Source organism: Sordaria macrospora, chromosome 5 (assembly GCF_033870435.1).
Source record: "Sordaria macrospora chromosome 5, complete sequence".
NCBI classification, from domain to species: Eukaryota; Fungi; Ascomycota; class Sordariomycetes; order Sordariales; family Sordariaceae; genus Sordaria; species Sordaria macrospora.
Window position 1 is genome coordinate 683234 of NC_089375.1, and position 20474 is coordinate 703707.

At 52.1% G+C, this 20474-nt stretch overlaps 5 protein-coding genes across 5 annotated transcripts; 3 read left to right on the forward strand and 2 right to left on the reverse strand.

Moving 5' to 3' along the window:
• Window positions 1–672: 672 nt before the first annotated feature.
• Window positions 673–3566, reverse strand: SMAC4_07222 (uncharacterized protein). The gene is made up of 5 exons (XM_066090590.1): window positions 2714–3566; window positions 2335–2643; window positions 1797–2270; window positions 1435–1739; window positions 673–1382 (listed from the first exon to the last, which is right to left on the reverse strand). The coding sequence occupies exons 1-4, from the start codon at window positions 3391–3393 to the stop codon at window positions 1481–1483; spliced, it is 1722 nt and encodes a 573-aa protein (XP_065947081.1). The 5' UTR covers window positions 3394–3566; the 3' UTR covers window positions 673–1382; window positions 1435–1480.
• A 397-nt stretch (window positions 3567–3963) lies between these two features.
• SMAC4_07221 (uncharacterized protein) lies at window positions 3964–5853 on the reverse strand. Its single transcript, XM_003344605.2, has 2 exons — window positions 4911–5853; window positions 3964–4847 (listed from the first exon to the last, which is right to left on the reverse strand). Exons 1-2 carry the CDS (start codon window positions 5633–5635, stop codon window positions 4457–4459), a joined length of 1116 nt encoding a protein of 371 aa, XP_003344653.1. The 5' UTR covers window positions 5636–5853; the 3' UTR covers window positions 3964–4456.
• Window positions 5854–7025: 1172 nt separating this feature from the next.
• On the forward strand, window positions 7026–10360 carry SMAC4_07220 (uncharacterized protein; the record flags this gene model as incomplete). The annotated part of the gene is made up of 3 exons (XM_066090589.1): window positions 7026–7678; window positions 7744–9011; window positions 9070–10360. Exons 1-3 carry the CDS (start codon window positions 7373–7375, stop codon window positions 10358–10360), a joined length of 2865 nt encoding a protein of 954 aa, XP_065947082.1. The 5' UTR covers window positions 7026–7372.
• Window positions 10361–11737: 1377 nt separating this feature from the next.
• SMAC4_07219 (uncharacterized protein) lies at window positions 11738–15513 on the forward strand. The gene is made up of 2 exons (XM_003344603.2): window positions 11738–13141; window positions 13324–15513. Exons 1-2 carry the CDS (start codon window positions 12436–12438, stop codon window positions 15396–15398), a joined length of 2781 nt encoding a protein of 926 aa, XP_003344651.1. The 5' UTR covers window positions 11738–12435; the 3' UTR covers window positions 15399–15513.
• Window positions 15514–18517: 3004 nt separating this feature from the next.
• SMAC4_07218 (uncharacterized protein) lies at window positions 18518–19594 on the forward strand (the record flags this gene model as incomplete). The annotated part of the gene is made up of 1 exon (XM_066090588.1): window positions 18518–19594. The coding sequence occupies one exon, from the start codon at window positions 18518–18520 to the stop codon at window positions 19592–19594; it is 1077 nt and encodes a 358-aa protein (XP_065947083.1).
• Window positions 19595–20474: the final 880 nt, after the last annotated feature.

The following is a 20474-nucleotide window of genomic DNA, read 5'->3' on the forward strand; positions in this document are numbered from 1 at the left end:
CAGGCTCTAGCCAGCAGAGTATGTTTTACTTCCACTATTGGTAATCGATGTCATCTGTGTCCTTCCAAAAAAAAAAAAAAAAAGTGACCAGTAACAGTTATTGAAAGGTTTGAAGCAAAGGTTGACACGAAGTTGGAGCGATCGCCATGGGAGAGGTTCCGAGCGTTTGCCAATTGTAGAATATTGAACTCGTAACCGTTTCTGCGATTGAGTGAGGAATGATGGTTTCTCAGAATGGAACGGAGATTTCCTCAAGTTGAATCGGGAAATGGCATAGCATATCCGTTTGCTGAACTGGTCGAGAGTCGAGACTAGAGAGGAAGTAGTAAACACAGGAGCGAATATTTGTAAAGTAAAAAGACAAGAGGCCTGCCGTCAGGTTCTCCATCAGAGAGTTAGCCTACACTCGTAGGATTGGAATCAAGAGCGACGGAGTAGCGACCATCATCAGTACGTTACAATACGGCCCGTATCAAACCCTTGTGAACATGTCAGAACCGTGGTGATGCCAAGTCACTTAAGTGTCCGTGGACATATCGATCACTAGCACACACAGTCAGGTTTTCATGGTTTCTTCCCATTCCGACCAGAACGAAGGAAAAGGGCGCGGACAAACCTTCACTCACAGTTGTCACCATCATCACAAACAAAGCGCAATCATCGAAGCTTCATATCATCCTTCTTGTATTTTCTTTTCCCGAATCTAAACAAATTTCGTTATAGGACGAAACGAAATAAAATGCATCTATGAAAACAAGGTCATTGTATTGAAGAAACGCCACCGGTGGTTATAGGATAAAGTGTCGAGCTCTGGAGGGAGAGAGGTTGATACCTTTTTGCGTGATGCACGGCGTTTAATGCATAAGAACAAAACAAGTCTCCCCGTGGCTCGAATGCCGTGCAAGTGCATGTGGTGAGAATCTGCGCTGTCGCCATGGACGGCAAAGGTCGTCTCTCATTGGCTCTTCTGGTGCAGACAGAAAATCAGTATTCGGTCGCTTTAGCCGATGTGTGGAAAAGGCCGTTTTGCAGAATAAGAAGCAGTAGGCAAACCCCCAGTCCACCCAGTCACTTCCTCGGTCTCGAAAGATGATACTGAGAAGAGGGCAGCGGGGACGATTGTCTGCATTTGCATCTCATCAGCGAGGGATCAATGGTCCTTGCGATGACCTGGTGTGGTGTTTGTGCCGTGAAACCTTGAAAGAGCAGAACTAAACTCTGATGCCGAGTGCTGTCCATCGGTGGTTGTGCTGGTTGCGCTGGTTGTTGTAGGGTTGGGTGGAGAGTATATCGCAGGACAAGTTGCTCGCTTGACGGCATGAAAGTCAAAAGGGATCCTAGAAATAAGTGACCATCGCTCCCTCGTTGGGACTGTCGGAACTCTGTATTCATGTTAGCATCTGTTCATGACTTGCTAGGTCGAGGAGAACATACAGAGAAGAATGCCTAGGAAACGCAGTCAAAAGTCGTGATTAGCGTCTTAAATCGCCTTTGAGCGAGAGAACAAACTGCTGTAGACCGCGTCCACAACAGGCGCAGCGGTAATCATTCTTCCACCGAAATACCGGCCGTTCAAGCCCTTGATGGCGTTCTCTCCTCCCTGGACCTTGTCGAACTTGAGGTAGATGTCGCCGGCCGAGTTGGGATCTAGAGAAATGTGAACGACGTGGCCATACTTGGCCTCGGCCTCTTCGCGGACATCGTCCTCGAGCTCCTTGATCCAGTCTTCACCCTCTTCCCTGTTGAACGGTTAGCATCAGATCATCAGCCTTCGAGGGACAAGGGGGTGGACGTACTCAGCAGGGTCAAACATGTTGTGAAGAACAACGCATCGACTGGCCATGTTCACGTTGACAGGCAGCGGCTTGGTCTCCGTCTTGGGCTTGAGAATCTGTCGGTCAGGAACAACGCTAGCAGGTGGCTCGTCAGTTCGTGCCAGCTTCCTCATGAGAGCATCGCGACTATAGTTGTTAAAGTTGACACCGGCAACGTCGGTGTCGTCGAGAGCACTGGCACCGGTGCCCTTCTCGTTGTCGCGTGCGCCAGCGCGATCAAAGTTGGAAGTAGCGGGGCCACGTCCACCGGCGCCCGAGAAAGCAGATCCCTGGAATTGTTGATGATGATTCTGTCCTTGGAACCTCTGCAGGAGATTGGCAGTGGACTCTGGGGTAAACTTATCGTTTCCAAGTCCAACACGAATCGGGCGACCAGCGAGGTCGAACCCATTCATCTTTTCGAGGGCCTCTCTGGCCTGACCAGCGTCACGGAACCTAGCGGGGTTGGTGAGTTAGCAAAGCTGTTTCTTTCAAGAAAATAAAGATGTGATGGACATACTGTACAAATCCGTAACCACGGCTCCTGCCGTTGTCGTCCTTCTGGAGCTGGACAAACTCGAGTTCGCCAAAGGGCTCAAAAACATTCTGCAAATCTTGCTCCGTAATACTAAAATGGATGTTGCCCACGTAAAGACGGTGGAAAGGAATCGAGTTGGGGTGGTGTCCAGTGGACTCCGTGGTGCGCACTTGGCGGTTTTTCTCAGCCTCGGTAAGCTGGACGATGACAGGAATACCTAGGAGTTTCTGGCCAGTGAGCTGGAGAGCGGCTTGGACGTGTTCTTCGCTCTTGAATTCAACATAACCAACGCTGTCAACCTTTTGTTAGCCTGCGTCTCTTAAAAGATAATGCGGAACAGATGGACCGCGGTGTAGCATACCCCTTGGAGCGATTGCTGACCCTGTCCTTCACAATCTGGGCCTCGGCAACAGGGCCGACCTTCTCAAAAAACTCCTTAAGCTCGCGAGTGCGCAGACGGGCGGCCAACTGCTGGACGAACACGGTGCGGCGATCACGCTCGTCCTCGGTCAGGGGCGGAGGGGTGCCATCTCTGACCCGGGGGGTGTTTCTGCCGCTGCGGCGGTCGTCGTCACGTCGGCGGTAGCTGTCACCGCCACGGCGATCATCGCCCCGGGGCCGGTAGTAGCGGTTTGGGGAGCGAGATCGGGAGCGGCCTCCGCGGCCTCGGTAGTAATCTCCGTCTCTGTGACGGCGTGAGTGTCGGCCAGATTCACGGCTCCGGCTCCGACGCCTACTTCGGTGGCTTCCGGCCTCACTGCGGGGGGTATCTCTACCAGCTTCACTCGACGAATTGCGAAGGCGGCCCGAACTGCGGTCGCGATGTCTCCTGGCCCGGTCCCTGCTGGTATCTCTGCCCCGATCACGATCACCACGGTCTCGCCCGTCGCGCTCTTTGTCGCGGTCCGTGTCACGGTCACGGCGTTCTGATTTGGAGCCGTTCTGGTCGGCGTCGCCGTTGGTGGTAGGAGGGTCAATGTCCATCTGCTCCTTGTTGGAGGCAGTGGAATCGAGGAGTGCCTCGACGTCTAGGCCCGACATTTTGTGTAATCCGGAATGGTCTATATCGGTGTATTCAGATCGATGTGGCGTCGACAAGTTGATGATTCGGCACGATTTTAAACAAGCGCTCTGTGACTAGAGCAGCAAAAGTGGCGTGGTTGCCTGGTCCTGCGCAAGTATGTTGGTGGATTGTCAAGGTGGATGTTGGGAGCGGAGTCGCAGTTTCCGGTCTTGCAATAAAATGGATTCAACTGAAATGGCAGCCTCAAGGGGTCTGGGCGCTTGGACTTCAGGCTGTGGCGGCCCTTCACTGGCTGGCCGGTCGCCCGAGACGGATTTGTTAGGGCGCACGTGACGTCCGCTCGCAGAAACTGTTCGGAGCCAAGGCGAATTGCAGTGACCGCATTTCTTCAGATTGGGCCGTTCTACAGTAAATTACACCCCATCGCTGTATGTTTTGGTAAAGCTCAAGATTTCCTGTAGAACCCATAACAGCCAACAAGGTGCACGCCTCGACCAATCGCCCTGACCTGACAACAAGGCGATATAAGCATCAGCTCCGCATCAGACACTTCTTCAGTTGAACGATTCCATTCACTTTAGCACTTCCAAGTCATTCATATTAACATTAGGGGTATTGACCAACGACCGAAAAAAGCAACAACACATGTTATCCATGATGATTCCCTCCCTTGCTGCCAGCCCAGTCCAGTCCAGTCCAGTCCAGCCCGGCCAAACCCAACAGCTAGACGCCCCATCCATCTCCTTGGCCTATCAACCAGGCCGCCGACCAGCCCAAACAGAAGCAAACAAACCCTTCCCATTTACTTTTCTCTTTGTTTCCCTTTGCTGCCTGCCTGCCTGCCCAACCCATGATAAGAGAATTTCCTGCCCACCCTATTGCGTATGTACGACGTCAATACTTCATGAATCCTATTCTATGTACATACTCAGTCTTTTTCCGTTTTCTTTCATTACAAAATGGTTGTTTTTAAAATAGGTATGTACTTCCAACGACGACGCCTTGCGAAGGTGTAGTCGGGCTGTGTGAAGAAAAGCGAGTCCGAACTCTAGACTCCAAAAGTCCACCTGGGCATGGCACTTAGTTCGTCTTGGTGTTGTACACAAGCTCGGTACCAAAGATCTTGTCCCAGAAGGCGCTGGTGACTCCAAAGCCGTTCTCGTAGTCGAGGAAGTGGTGGGCAAGGTGGTACTTCTTGAGCGCCTTGTAGTAGGCGGGCAGGTTCTGGTGGTGAAGGAAGTAGTGTGTCATGTCGTAGAGGGTGTAGCCAAAGACACCGCCGCAGAAGGCAGCCGTGGCGGCGTACCAGTTGTAAAACAGGACGGCGTGGGCGAACTTCCAGAAGGGAGCGGCCAGGACCACGAAGAGGGTGGGTGGCATGACGAGGCGGTACTTGTCCATGGGCAAATAGTGGTGGATGCCGTGGAGGAGGAAGTGGGCAGTGATGCCGACGCGGTTGTCAGGGAGGTAGCTAGAAAGAAACGGGTAAGTACTCGTGTTCAACTGCTGCGCTGGATGGTGTGGGAATACTCACTAATCAAGGTGGAACAGGAAGCGATGGAGAATGTACTCGATCAATGTCCAGAAGCAAAGGCCAAATCCGAAATAGCCGGCCACAGGAGCAACGCTACCAAAGCCCGAGAATGCGACGTAGAGACCGTAAGAGATGGGTGGCCACCAGACAAGAGGAATCAACCACCAGGGAGTCTTTGACAGAGGCTCGAGAAAGTTGCCAAACAAAGGCGCAGACTCTCCTCCCTTGTAGTGGCGCGGACGGTGGACTTGGTCAAGGTAGAAGTCCTTGGAGAAACCACCTCTCCAGATCTGCATGAACAGCGGCTTGTTCAAGTCGAGGAACTTGTGTGTCTTGTAATCGGCGTTGTAGTCGGTGTCCTTGCTGAGGTCCTCTTCGCAGGACATACCCGTCCGAGGATGAACCCACTGCTCTTCTGTTCCGTTCTCTCCGCCCTTTGCCTTTCCGTTCGCTGAAGCATCGTTTCCAGATTCGAGAAATCCCACCAGCGACTCGTCAAGGACTTCGTATGCGGCCTCGGAGTGAGTATGCGACGCCTCATCCTTGAGGATGGCGCCAATGTCTTTGCCGGCCCAGTCGAGGACAAGCTCAGCACCGCCGGGGTGAGAGTCGAGGAAGTCGGTCACGTCGTAGACATTCTTGCCAACGGTGACATAGCAAGACTTTGCTGAGTTGTGCGACTCGACCTGGTCGATGGTGAAGGTGGGGAGAGTTGCGCCCGGCATGGTGGCTGTATTGTTGTCGCAGGATGCTATGCTCTCTGCAATGTGAAAGGCGGCGTTTCTCGGAAGTGCTGGGATGTTTTGGTATGGGATTCTCTCGCTTCTCGCTTATAACTTTTTGGGCGGTGAAAGAACAAAAACAGTCCAAAAGACAAGCAAGATACGGGCTACCTAGCAGCGGGGATGTCGAACAGTTTATAAAAGGAGGGACTGGAACCTCAAACACCAGACTGGAGCATTAAAAAAAGGCAATAGGAAGTGAAATAATGTAGGTACGGGGAAAGGGGTTGTTATATTGGAGTTACAGGATCCGCGGAGAGGGAAGGGCAAGTCGTGGTTTGCGTGTTGGAGAACGGACGACTTTTCGAGTCCGGATTTCAGGGGTTCCCAAGTTCCCGGGGGCGCGCGACAGCTGTCACTCGCTGTGGTCCCCGGTACACGGAATGCGCGTAAAATCGGTCAGCAGAGGGTGGCGTTATCCGATGGTGCCGGTGGGTCCGCCAAGACGCCGCAGGGCAGAGAAATCGAACTCTTTTTTCTTTCTCTTGAGAATTGATTTCGCTGCATCTTGCCTGGACTGTGTCTGGATCTCTCTGAAACCGCACGCATAACCCTAGAGTCGACGACAACCCTGGCGATGGGTTGGTCATCGTGTTATCGCGCCCCACTTGTCGGTCGGGTGCGGTGCCTGCCGATTGCTTGCTATTCTCCCCACCTCAGCCACTGCAGGTCCCTTTGGAAGTTTGGAGGGATTTTGGCGGGGCAAGGTGATGAGCAAAGTGGGCACAAGACTGAGGGCGGGACAGGACTTGTGCAATTCTCCGTCGCCAATGTTTTTTGCTCCTGTCGGTGGGTTTCCTTTTGTTGCTTCATGTGACAGTGGTTTGGATGAAAGACAAAGTGCGACAATGCAGATGGAACCGCATGGAGTTATACCGCTTTTAGATGGGAAAGCAGTATGTCCAACGGGATTGATATCGTAAAGTCATTCGGATTCAACATCATCCATGTCAAACCTCCAGATGGACAACAGCGTGACTGACAACTTTATGAACTTTTGAGATGGGACGGCGGGATCATTCATGGAGTCCATGGCTCCACCCCAAGAACTCTTGGGAACTCTTGGGAACTGGGCCGCGACCGCAGCAACGGCTTTGAAGCAGCTTTGAATCCCGAGATGGGATAAGAGCTTGGAGAGCATTGAAGCATTGACTGCGGACAACGCAATTCGATTTGTTCACAAGGGAAAGCACCAGCCTCGGGTCCCCGTTCCAAAAAGTGTTCGGTGTAGTTGCGACATGGGAGGATGTCAAAATCTGACGTCAAGGGCTCTGCTTGGGGTGCTTGGCGCTCCTCATTGATCAAGCTCAGCTCTTCTTCAGGTCGCAGCTTAGCCGTGCCTTCCCCATCCCCATCCTCTTGAAAAGTCCGTAATCTGCCCACTGGACGCTCTTTCCAGCTTCAGGCCGCCAGTCTTACTCTGTCTTCCAAGTTTCCTCCAATTGTACTGCTCCAAAGACGTCCGCGAGGCACACCTTTTGCGCAAAGAGATAGGTAGCTGAGTCACGCGCTCTTTTCAAGTATTGCGCCTACTATCTCTAGCTACATCATCTCTCCGGCAAATGCTGGAAGTCATTTTTTACCTCTTACATTACATTCTATAATTGAGCAAAGACTTCATTGATTTACGCGTGCATACACCACAACAACACCCGAAGCTACACACCAAGTTACACAACGATGGCGGGTCTCAGGATAGGCTGGGGCAGCGTCTTGCTGGTCCTAGCTCTTGTTCTGGTTGTTCTCCCAGACAAGGCCGCAGCTTTCGGTGCCGGCAACATTCCCTCTATCGCCCAGGTCGAGGGCCACAACTGGCGACATGGCGATATCGAAGATGTTCTCAAGACTCTGGCCTTCATCAATGGCAAAAAGTGGACGACTATGATGGTTGGGCGTACCTACTTTGGTAACTGGCTCAGAGACTACTCCCAGGCTATCGATGTTGGCAGCTTGAAGGGAGTCAATGCGGCTACCATTCGCATCATTGTAAGTCTTCGATCCCATTAATGCCAAGCCCAACTTTCATCCCATCCACTAACTCTTGTCACTAGGTGTGGGTTCTTTCCTTCCTGGCTCACGGATACGCTACCGAAGAGTTCGAAGTTACCGAGGAGCGTCTGGGCGTTTACAGACCCGAGGAACACATCGACAACCCTCTCGGCTACGCTGATGGAAAAGATGCCCGCGAGTATGACCCAAGACTACGAGGACCGGTAGACCCCCGAGAACTCGAAATCGATCGATTCACGGGCATGAAAAATTACATCGCCAACGAAGCAGCGGCCAATGCTCACGACGGCTGGAAAACCACCAGTGCTGGCTATATCCGTTACAGTTTGCGGCGTTGCGTGCATTATGGTCGTCTATATACCAGCGGCTCTCATGGCAAAGGCAAGGAGTCTGACCTGTGCGAGGCCTTGAGGTGCTTGGGACAGGCCCTTCATACCTTTGAGGACTTTCCTGCCCACAGCAACTACTGCGAATTGGCCCTAATCGAGATGGGGCACAGCACAGTCTTCCCCCACGTTGGCACAGATACTAAGGTACATCTCAGAACGAATGGAAAGTGGGTTTATCCCCTAGTCACGGGCACCTTTGGAGGAGTCGACTTCTTGCACTCTGTATTGGGCGAGGCCAACGATCACTTCACCCAGTCCGAGGTTGACGAGATGAACAATGCCCTCCTGAATGCTGAAGTACTGACCAAGGGATCCGGTACTGGTTCTTCCCGCGGCGGCGGCCTTAGTCTCTTTGGTCTGAACTTGGGCGGCTCCTCTAGCAATGACGGGGACTTCATCTCCCTTGTTTCCAAGCTCCCGGGCGTCGGTGACAACTATGCCAGCACGGCCCGTAGTCTGAAGGCTGCCTCCGAAGCCCAGGAGCAGGAAAACAACAGTAGATCCGCTGGCAATGTCAACATTGTTCCTGGTATGAGCCCTAACTTTGACCCCGTCAAGACTGCGGCCAAGATCTACCCAATCCTCGAGTTCCGTGACAAGATTGTCAGGTCCATCAACAACATGATTGAGAAAATTCCCGGCTTGGAAAGTTTGTTGGAGAAGATCAGCGAGACTCTCACGGCTTTCATCCTGGGCTTGCTGGCTCCTTTCCTGCGCCCCATCATCAATCAGGTCACCCAAGTGTTGAAGGAGGGCTCATCTGGTCTCATCGCGACCAGCGCAAAGCAGCAGCTCGAGCCGTGGGATAATCCTCAGTGCGACAATCCTACGCACTCTATGCTTTCCAAGGATCACTTTACCAACATTCTGAACTCGTGCGCCGGTCGCGTCGCCGCTACCATTCTTCAATACGTAGTTCCGTAGGTATCTCCTGTTTCCCCCCTTATGTTCAACCTTTGCTAATTCCGACAACACCAGCCGAGTTGTCTACGCGTGGGAGAACCCCGGTGTGCCTGTCGACGAGATGATTGACGACGTCCTTCGAGTTTTCCACCATCCTGCTAACCGGAACGAGGGCATTGACATTCAACGTATGATGTACGACACCGTATATCAGTGGTCCAAGGATACTCATTATGACTGGAAAACGCTCCTCAGATCCGATAAGGTCAAGGAAGGCCACAACCATGTCCTGAACGGTCAACCTATGGACCGCGGCCCCGGTGGCGGTCATACCGGGTGCGGCGCTGATGGTGGCCACGGTAAGGTGGCTGGTTCTCTTTGGAGCAAGATTCAAACCCGTGATCTGGACACTTCTATCCCTGGCGGCTTTGGAGGTGGTGGTAGGTCTTCCTCCTCCACCGGCCACAAGTACGGTTATTCCGCCTCCTCTTCTCATCACGAGGTTCCAGCCCACGGTGAGGCAGCATCTTACTTCTCCTCCGCCGACCCACGCCCTGCCTCCCCGCCATCAGGTCGCTACTACGGCAGCCGCCCCTCTTCCTCCGGGCACGGATCTTCCGCCTATGGTTCGGGCCGTCCTTCACCCGCCCCTGCATCCTTCGGGTACCACCATGGCGGTCATCAGGCTTATGAGGGCAGCAGCGGCTTCTCTTCGCAGCCGTCATACGGAGGATCTTCTGGGCCATCATACGGCGGTTCTTCCCAATCCAGCTATGGTGCTCAGCCTTCTTACCCCCCTCAACCTGCCTACGGCGCTCACCCCTCTCAACCTACTTACGGCTCTCACCCCTCTCAACCTACTTACGGCTCTCACCCCTCCCAGCCATCTTACGGTTCCCAGCCTCCCTATGGCGGGCCCCCTCACAGCCCCTACGGCGCTGGACGTCCCCCCTCTCCTCCTCGTCCCTCTGGCTACGGCGGCGGATACGCTGGCTACTCCGCTGGTCCCGCTCCCAGCCACGGTGGCTACGGCGGTGGTCCACCAGGTGGTGCTCCTCCCTACCCCCATGGCGGTCCAGTAGGTGGTGGTGGTGGTGCTCCTTACCCGCATGGTGGAAAGTCCGATGCATATGAGAGAAATTATGATCAGCATTATCAGAGAGATGACAGACGTGGTGATAGAGATGGCAGGCGGAGGAGAAGAAGCCATGGTAGTAGGAGTAGTAGCGAGGAGCGGGATGGAAGAGGATACCCCGGGCAAGGGTCTAGGGGAAGTGGTCATCATGGTGGTGGTGGAGCGTACGGAGGGGGATATGGTGGTGGTTATGGTGGTGGTGGATATGGAGGAGGTTATGGAGGCAGGTAAGAGCACCGGAGATACTGAGCTTGGTTACGTGGTGGACAGAGATGTGCGTATTCACAATGTGGATGGAAACGATGATTTTGGATAATGAATGGTTACGAAGTTCAATGAGTATGCTTGATCCGCAGTGAGGTTGGTAGATCCTTTTTGTTTTCTTTTTGGTATGATACCATTCCCTTCCGTTCGATAGCTTTATCCTATAGTTATAAGAATATGCTTGACTTATTGAATGCAGTGTTCAGAGACTGTGAATAAATGAATGAATCGATGAATGATTGAATGAATGTATTTTTCGACTAAGTTCTACCAATACTAGTTAATGAGTCGTGCCCGCGACGGCGGCTGGGCATAGGTACATAAGTGCGGGGAAAAAGCATCGGTCAGCCAAGTCGGACTATGGCGTGGCTTTGCGTTAAAACCCATAATCTCTGTGCGGTTTCGAAAAACCATCTGGAAGACCCTTTTCCTAAGCTAACCCCGACATTGCGAGGTTTTGAAAAGTGTATATTATCCGAGGAGAATGCGGTCTTCTCCGATGTTGAATGAAAAGAGGTTGAGAAGGAAATTCCGATTAGAATGCGACCCAGCCGTTTTAGGTCCAGCAAGCGGCGTTCTAAGGGGGAGGTTTCCGAAGAGTGGTTGTCGCTCGCCCCCCAACAAGCTGTCGTCTCTCCGGCGCTCTTTCTTCTCAAGATGCTTTTGAAGAGCTCGGTTTCAAAAGCTATAGCTGGGGGCGAGACGGCGGTGAAGTCTCCAAAGGCCGCCGTCGTGGTCGTGGTTGTAGTTTCGAATGTATCTTCCCGAGTTCGAAATGATAGAAAAGCGGTGGGTTAGGCCACCGATATCTATTGCACCAAAAATAGGGTAATCCTAGCACGGCCACTAACAACCGGCTAACAGTGGGTGCCAAGAAAAGTATTTTCGGGTGAGGGTTATTCAGAGACTGTGAATTTGGAACGACGATCCCCCTAACCCAGTATATCTCCTTATTGACGTACGGCCATCTATGTCTAAGACGCCAAGAAGAGATCTCGAAATATCGACGGAAAATATTCCCTCTTCTTCATTGATGAAGCTAGGCCAGTTCATAAATCCCCGCCAGACTGGAGTCCTCAGGAATCTCATGATGATCAGCAGTAGATACCCGATCTATGAAACTTAGAATATCATGACAATGGGCATACCAAACGGCCAACTCAAGCGCTTCAGGAGGCCTGGCAGTCCAGTTAGTGTAGCACCGGCGCTTAAGAATGTAACTTCATTGGTGCCATCCCCCTACCTAGGTACCCCTATCCCGTGCGATGCAAAGTTGCCTTGCGTATTTGTTCAATTCCATCCTATTGATCTATGTCAATTCCCACCACCTCTCTCAGTTGCCGCCCCAAATTCAATATTCGACATGTTAAGTTAACTCCTTCTTTATATCCTTCCCCCAGTGTTCATAATGAGCTGAGGTAAGTTTTTTTTTCCGTCGCTTTACCTCAACTCGTTTGAAATCGTTCTACTTGCCTCATTTCAGCGTTGAAATTACTTGCTTCATTGGGAAGTAAAGCCGGAAACCCTATTTTTCCGGTCCCAAAATACAATAATTATATACTTTCTTTAGTCGCCCCCCTCTTCCCCTCTTTAGTGGTCAAACGAACAACCGTCGGGGACAGACTTTTCGCGGGAGGGACGGACGGACACGGTACCAAGCGCCAGACATTGTAAAGAACTGGATTCTCAGCACATATAAATGTAATGAGTTGAAATGAGGCGAGTAAGTAAAGCGACTTCGGCTACTTTACTTGCAGCGGAACTCGACTTGCCTCACAAACTTACCTCACCTTATTACTCATTACTCATTACTTAACTCATTATGAACACCAACTTCCCCTCTGTCTTGTCCTCACCATTTCTCATCAAGCCATATCTCTACCACTACAGGCCACCACTTCCTTCCTACCTCTCTTATAACCACCCTATACCATCTGATTTGACTTATACCTTGAGTCCAGCTCTATACCTCTCCTCCCTATTTCCGCCCGATCCCGTTTGGGTTCTCAGGGGCTTAGCTTCCAGCTTCCCTTGAGATCAAAATGGCTCCACCAACCCTTTGTTCCATCTGCGCCATCGTCCCGCACTGGCTTGCCTCTCTATGTTGGGATCCGACAAAGGGCGCATCGGAATTCACGTACTCTTATACCGACACGACTGTCACTTTGGGGTCTTGGAGGTGGATGTTGGCGCAGGCTGAGAAGGCTGAACAGGCGGCGGCGGAGAGGAATGGATGCGGCAATGGATGTGGAAGTGGAGGTGGAAGCGACGAACTTTTCAAGGAATATGAAGCCGGAGAGGGACATGGAGGGAAATGGGGCAAAAAAGAATTTTATGAAGTTCAAGGAGATGGAGACGAAGAAGGGGAAAGAAACGCGGGAAAGGGGGCAAGAGGAGCAAGGGGATACGGGTATGGATATGGATATGGAGTGGGAGAACAAGAACTCGGAATCGGACTACAAGAAGGAGAAGGACAAGACAAAGGATGCAACCTCTGCCTCATGATCACCAAATGCACCAGCCGCAAGTCTTGCTACCCGTACGATGCGAGGCCGTATTACCTGCCGCCCGTGATGGATCCGCGGCGCGATGAGCGGTACCGAGACGTGCCGCTGGTGTTTGGGAGGAAAAGCAAGAAGACGATTGGGGCGCACACGGCCGGGAGACCTGACGAGTGGCAGTTTTGGATCCATTGTTTGAATATGGAGGTTTTCATGGCGGATGTGGTGGTTGTTCCGGGGAGTTGGTGTAAGTTTTGTCTTTTTTTTTTCCTCTTCTTTTTCTCTCTGTTGATGTGCTTGTGCCCTGTGTTTTCGGTTTTTTCTTTGGCGGTTTTTTTCTTCTTTTTTTCCTCTTCTTTTTTTGTGTTTGGGAGAACGCTCATTTGCTTACAGCGAATCTGTTTTTCGTGCGGTTTGATGATAATACAGGTCCAAAATTATCGCCGCCCATGGCGTATAACGACCAGAATCCGGAAAACAACATCCTGCTCATGAAGGATTGGTTAGAGAACTGCCGAAGAAACCATGCAAAATGCAGCGAGATCAAGAAGACCACGGAGACGACGACGGGCGCGGATTCCTTCTTGCCAACTAGGTTGCTTGATGTTCAAGCATTCGGAACAGGCGGTAAAGCGACCTCCTATCTTGGGAGAGATGTCAGGCTCGTCTCTTTGAGTTCAAGACCAAAAACGATGGGCTCAGAGGCGGATACGAACAACAACACAAAGTTACCGCCCTACCTCACGCTAAGTCACTGCTGGGGACCGCCGGAAAAGCGACCCACGACAACAACCAAATACAGCCTGGGCGAACGAATGAAGATGATTCCGTTGTTTGAGTTGCCCAGGACCTTTCAGGATGCCATCGAAATAACCCGCAAACTGGGCTATCGATACCTCTGGATCGACTCCCTGTGCATCGTCCAAGACGACGAGCAAGACTGGGCGCACGAAGCCGGTCTGATGGCCAAGGTCTACTCGCATTCCTCCTGTACGCTCTCCGCGCTGAGCTCCCACGATAGCAGCGAAGGCTTGCACCTGGAACCGTTGAATGAGGACCGTTCCTTTATGGATATTATCTTGCCCACCCCATGGCCATCGTCGCACCCCGTTGGTAGTACTAATGCCTGTACTGGTACTGACACTGACACTGGAATCGGAAAGAAAGAAAGCGACATGGACAACACCTTCTCCTACACCCCCCGCTTCCGAATGCTTTTCTCCCGAGAATACTGGTACACCCTCTACAACGGCAAGGTCCTAGGCGGACTGTGCGACGACAAGTCGCCGCTGCGCTCGCGGGCCTGGACGCTGCAGGAGCGCGAGCTTTCGCGGAGGGTCATCCACTTTGCGAAAGGCCAGGTGCTGTGGGAGTGCGCGGAGCTGAAAGCGACTGCGCAGCAGCCGTGGCATGACTCGTCCTATGTGGTAATGGACCCAAAATGGCAGTGGGAGGAGTGGCCGAAGATAGCGGAGAGTTTTGAGAGCCTGAACCTTGTTCGAGACTGCGATGATGGTTCGGTTCAGGCCACCGACTCTGCCTCTGCCTCTTCCTCTGCCTATTCCTCTATCCTTACCGCTCTCACCCCTTCCTCTCTGCTCGCAGCCTACCAAAGTGAGAAAGAATGGTGGGACATGGTATACGACTACAGCGAGCGGCTGTTATCCAAAGACACGGACAGACTGGCTGCTTTATCCGGGATGGCGCAGTTTTTCCAGCGCAACCACTTCCCTCACGCACGGTATGTGGCCGGGCTATGGAGCTCTCGGCTGGAGGACGAGTTGTTTTGGGATTCTGAGGATACGATCGACGCGAGAAGACCGACGGATTATGTCGCGCCCAGCTGGTCGTGGGCGTCCGTCAATGGGCGTGTATCATTCAGGATGCTAGTGGATCCTGTCAGGAGGTTCAAGAAGCTGAGGAAGAAGATGCTAGCTGTGGCGGCTGAGAGCATTGCAGCTGATTCCGAGGGTGAAGACGGAGACAGCGAGACCGAAAACAAGGACAACGATGAAGAGAGACAAAGACAAAAGGCTCTACAAAAAGTGGTATGCGAAGGATGGAAAATCGACGAGGTTAACGTACTCCCCAAGTACGACGACCCGTGTGGTGCGCTGAAGGGGGGAAGTCTGATAATAAGCGGCGCCCGTCTCGTCGAGGTGGAAGTGTTTACCGAAACCATGCTTGAACCAGACCCCGAGTACATTTTGGGGTTCCATCGTCATTACGGCGGCTTGAAGATAGACGGTCGTTGGGTGGCTGATCATAGACTTGATGTTCCAGGGGAAGCAGATCGGGACGATAGTAGACTGGTATGTCTGGGCATGTTGGCGGAAAGAGGTTTCAGGGAGAAGTTAGTGATAGGGGGTCTTCTTCTCAGGAAGGAGAACGTTGATGTAGATAGCGATGGCGGTGTTTGTGTTTATACCCGGGTGGGAAGATTCCACCGTATGGCGGTGGAATATTTTGATGGCGTTGAACCACGGCGGATCAAACTGATATAGGTGGGTGGTTAACGGAGATTGACCAACCTGTTCGTACCAACCAGACCAAACCCATGGCCCGAACTACACAATATGTGGAAAGCGGGAGTACCATCTGCTAGCGATGTCAATAAATGAAAGATATTCCCCCCCTGTGGCAATGGAAAAGAGAAGTGACTCGCCTGGATTGAAAATTATCTTGCCGATATGACGTCGTTGCATGCAAGACGCAGGCCCGCATAACTACCTGTACCGGTAGTATCATCGCCCTTCACAGTCTTAGTAGCCGTAGAAATGTTCTTTTCAATTGAGAAAGAGATACCGGACGCATATATGTCTTCATGTTATTATCTGGTGGTGGGTCTGTTTTTCTTTTTTTCGCTACATCGCGGTACTTGGATCTCTTACTATATGATTTGAGGTAGGGAGCTTGATGGAGCAGAGGATGAGCAGGGGACGAGAAAACCGAAAGGGTCTACCTCTTTGATAATGATCAGGAACATGTGGAGGTTGGAAGGGTGGCACCTTCTTAAAGATGGGAATAAGCGCTAGAGCAACCGTAGGTGGGGATCCGGGATGGTTACTGCCTCTTGAAATCAGATGCCGCTTGCTTCAGCCACTTTGAGTGTTGCCGACTGTCAGCCGCCAGGCAACAGCATGGAGGATGAACGGGAGTTTGAACTGGGTGTCTATCTCTTGATCTGTTTCACATTCGCCCTCAAGTCGAAGCTCACCTCTGCTCGTGCAACATTTAATTCGACCTGTCATTCAAAAGCAGTCTTCCCAAAAATAAAAACTAAACTTTTATCCTCGCCGATTATTGCCATTCACAGAGTCCAAATCTCTCCACCATGGAGACATTCCCAGAAGGACGCTTAGGCGTGCCTATCGACGGCGTCCAGCCTGATCATCAATCAATTGTTCTCGAGGATGGTGCGAAGCTCTGCAACTCACAAATCCCGGCCCAGTTCTGGGTAACGGAACCTGACGGAGAAGAAGAGACCATTACCGCCACACTCCAGCCGCTGAGAACGATACGAGAAACGGCAGAGAGAAAAGGATGTCGTTTATGTTTTTTCCTCCATGCAAGACATAGGTCTAGTGTCTGGACCGACACCGTTGATGGACATGACGTTTCTGTGGACGACCTTTCAGACACGCAAGAAGGCAAGCTCAGGAAACGTAGAAAAAAACTCTCTGGTGGCATTGATGAAAGATTTGAACTCACTTGCCATTATGGGTCGGTATCGTCGGCAAGGTTTTACTTATACAAAGCTCCTTCTTGGTGGCGTAAGTGACTCCACCGATCCCCTTTTGCTACCGCAACGCTGCTCAGACGATTTCTGTGCATAATATGTATCCAGGGCCTCCACCACTTATCTTGAACGATCAAGACTCCACCGCTGATGTCGAACAAATGCCGATGAAGTGTTGGTTCGACAATTTCCAGCGCAACCATACAGTTTGTAACGAAACCCAGAAGGATTTCTTGCCAACCAGACTTTTGGACCTGAAAGCGTCCGAGGTTTGCAACGATGTAAGGCTAGTATCTCTACGTTTAGAAGATTTCTTGCAAAGCAAAGATTCAGACACAGTACTGGGCTATATGACCTTGAGCCACTGATGGGGGCCACCAGAAAAACGACCAGTTGTCACAACTAATACGAACCTCGGAAGCAGAATAGAAAAGATACCTTGCGGTGACCTTCCAAAAACATTCCAGACGCCGTAGATACGACACGAAAGCTGGGCCAACGATATCTCTGGATTGATTCTCTCTGTATCATTCAAGGCGATGTGGATGACTGGGCCAAGGAGGCTGCTATAATAGGCAAGGTCTATACACATTCTTATTTTACACTTGCGGCCCTAAGCTCCAAGGATAGTACTGAGGGTCTCAAGATATTCGGTGGAATTCAACAATACGGCCTTGAGTTCCTCGACATAAGCGTAAACAGCGACAAAAATCGCTTGCTCCAATGCCAACTGAGAAGCCGTTGGTTCGAGCTGTTAGAAAGATATAGCGAGCAATCCCCGACCAAAGACATCGACAAGCTGCCTGCTCTGTCGGGCATAGCACAAGCCTACAGCCGTGGATCGGGATATATTGCTCCCACTTGATCCTGGGCAAACCAGAAAGGGGCAATACAGTAGGTACCTACCGCTCACTTCTGACGTTTATCTGGACGGAAATACCCGGGAGATCCATCATCCATCGGTGGTGTGGTTGAACAAACTCAAGGTGGTGGAGATTAAAGGGAAACCGAGCCACAGTGATGAGTACGGTGCACTCAGAGAAGGTGCTACGCTGGTCCTGACCGGGGCTCGTATTTTCACACTAGGACTGGTCCACAGACACTCGAGTGTGGTATTCTTTAACTTCTACGGCAAGTACAGCAAACCGGTCGGGTCTTTTGAGCTGGATGATCCTGCGGTTTTTTCAGCTATGGGCACGTTTGTATGTCTGGGTATCTCGATTTCAGCGACGGGTGAAGCCATCCAGGGCCTGGTTCTTGAGAAACACGTCCATGACGGAGATGTGGCATACAGGCAAGTAGCATATGTGGATGAGCTCGATCCGTCGTTCTGAGATACTTCAGGTCCGTACCGGATAACTCTAATCTGAACTTCCATGAAACGTAACCCAAGAACGAAAGCCACATGAGCGTCAGCAAGCCAGCAAGTACAAACCAGCAAGGTCATGTTGGAGTACGAAGAATGAGGGGCTGTCCATTCATCCATCACTCCCATATCGACTGTCATGTGTTGGTGGTAGTGGCAGGACTCAAACATAGTACTGTGCGGATTCATTTTGTCAGTGGCGGTGCTAGAGCAGCTAGGACGGCTGTAGGATGAGCGAGGAGGTGAGAGCTAGGAAAGGTAGGTGTAGGTAGGTACCTTAGAAAAACGGGTAAGGTTGTGAAGACCTAACGAGTACATATACACTTCTTTGACGAGATGGCTTTTGGTTGTATGTTGCTCTATCGGCTGGACTTCATTAAAGCCAAGTACATATGTTCTCCTTGTCGACTCAGCAGGCTCTCCCCACCACCGATACCCCTTTCCCTTTGAAGGTTTGACAATCTGAACATGAATGACCCTTCTGCTTCCATGTGAAACAATACCGGTACGTCGACGAGATGATTGACGACGTCCTCCGGGCTTTCCACCATCCCGCCAACCGCGACGAGCGCATTGAGATTCAACGTATGATGTACGACACCGTTCTGCAGTGGACCCGGGAGACTCACTATGATTACGATGATCTCCTTTCGTCCGAGTCCGTCAAGGAAGGCCACAACCATGTTCTGAACGGTAAACCCATGGATCGCGGCTCCGGTGGCGGTCATACCGGGTGCGGTGCTGATGGTGGCCACGGCAAGGTTGCGGGCTCCCTCTGGAGCAAGATTCAGACCCGCGCACTTGACACTTCCAGTCCTGTTGGCGGAGGAGACGGTAGGCCCTCTTCCTCTACTGGTCGCAAGTATGGCTACTCCTCTAGCTCCTCCTCCCATCACCAGATCCCCACCCATGGCGAGGCAGCCTCGTACTTTTCTTCTGCCGATCAGCGTCCTGCCTCCCCACCGGGTCACTTCTACGGTAGCCGCCTCTCTTCCTCTGGGTACGGATCTTCTGCCTACGGTTCGGGTCGTCCTTCACCCGCCCCTGCGTCCTTTGGGTACCACCATGCCGGCCACCAAGCGTATGAGGGCAGCAGCGGCTTTCCTTCGCAGCCCTCATACGGGGGATCCTCTGGCCCATCATACGGCGGGTCTTCCCAACCCAGCTATGGTTCCCAGCCTTCCTACCCCTCCCGACCTTCCTATGGTTCCCAGCCTCCCTATGGCGGCCCCCCTCACAGCCCCTACGGCGCTGGACATCCCCCCTCTCCTCCTCGTCCCTCTGGCTATGGCGGCGGATACGCTGGCTACTCCGCTGGTCCCACTCCCAGCCACGGTGGCTACGGCAGCGGTCCAGCAGGTGGTGCTCCTCCCTACCCCTATGGCGGTCCAGTAGGTGGTGGCGGTGGTGCTCCTTACCCACATGGCGGAAGGGCTAATACATACGAGAGAAACTATGATCAGCATTATGATAGGGACGACAGACATTCTGGTAGAGAGGGTAGGAGGAGGAGAGGAAGTCGTGAAAGTAGGAGTAGCAGCGAAGAGCGTGATGGAAGAGGATACCCCGGGTGTCACACGGACATTTGCCCATAGTTCTGGGTTAAGGTTGCCGAGGCTTAGCAGAGTCTCAATGCCTGACATCAGCCTCATGAATGCCCGGTGGCCGCAGGCCGCGAGGCTCAACCTCACTTTGGCCAGACTCTCAGCTACCAGCATTGCTCACCCAAGCCCCTCTCAATGCCTTCAGGCTAGCGAGCCAACCATCGAACTGCCGACGACGCTAGTAAGCGAGATGAGGCAATCCCCGGTCATCACAGAAGCGATCACAGCAACCAAGCAAGGATCAGAGCGGCCGAACAAGGATCGGCGCCAGAAGAAGGAAGTAGAATGGTTGAAGGCACTCAGGAAGATCCACATGTATGAAGATCGCTAGATAGATACCCTGAGGCCTCAAGCAACAAGGCTTGGTACGTACCTTAGTACGCACCAAACCTCTTTGGCATAAGAAGGCCTTGAAGCCCGGCCTGGATGGAAAGGCTTCAGAGGATTCAAGAAGGCCTTCGGGACCAAAGTAGTTTATCAGCGGAATTGAACTACTGTTCCAAGCCCAAAACACTGCCCTTGTCACACCGGGCAAGGTTCAAGGGGAAGTGGCCATCATGGTGGCGGAGGGGGTTACGGAGGAGGATATGGTGGTGGATATGGAGGTGGTGGAGGATACGGAGGAGGTTATGGTGGTAGGGAGGAGCATCGGAGGTATTAAGCTTGGTTGGGTGGGAGTGGAAAGGGGATGATGCCATAAATTTTGGATATGTGAATAACGAATGAACGGAGGTCACGAGTTTCGATGAGTATATGTGACAAGGGCAGGTTTCTGAGCTTGGAACAAATGGTTCAATTCCGCTGATAAACTACTTTAGTCTCGAAGGCCTTGTTGGTCCTTTCAACCTCTAGAGGAAGGCTGGGCTTCAAG

Bases quoted from the DNA above. Each gene is read 5' to 3' on its own strand.
- SMAC4_07222 (XM_066090590.1), bottom strand. From the start codon at position 3,393: ATGTCGGGCCTAGACGTCGAGGCACTCCTCGATTCCACTGCCTCCAAC. The intron at 2,644-2,713 runs GTATGCTACACC...AAAGGTTGACAG, and splicing joins GTCAGCAATCGCTCCAAGGG to CGTTGGTTATGTTGAATTCA. The intron at 2,271-2,334 runs GTATGTCCATCA...CAACCCCGCTAG, and splicing joins CGTGGTTACGGATTTGTACA to GTTCCGTGACGCTGGTCAGG.
- SMAC4_07219 (XM_003344603.2), top strand. From the start codon at position 12,436: ATGGCTCCACCAACCCTTTGTTCCATCTGCGCCATCGTCCCGCACTGG. The intron at 13,142-13,323 runs GTAAGTTTTGTC...ATGATAATACAG, and splicing joins GGTTGTTCCGGGGAGTTGGT to GTCCAAAATTATCGCCGCCC.
- SMAC4_07221 (XM_003344605.2), bottom strand. From the start codon at position 5,635: ATGCCGGGCGCAACTCTCCCCACCTTCACCATCGACCAGGTCGAGTCG. The intron at 4,848-4,910 runs GTGAGTATTCCC...GTTTCTTTCTAG, and splicing joins TTCCTGTTCCACCTTGATTA to CTACCTCCCTGACAACCGCG.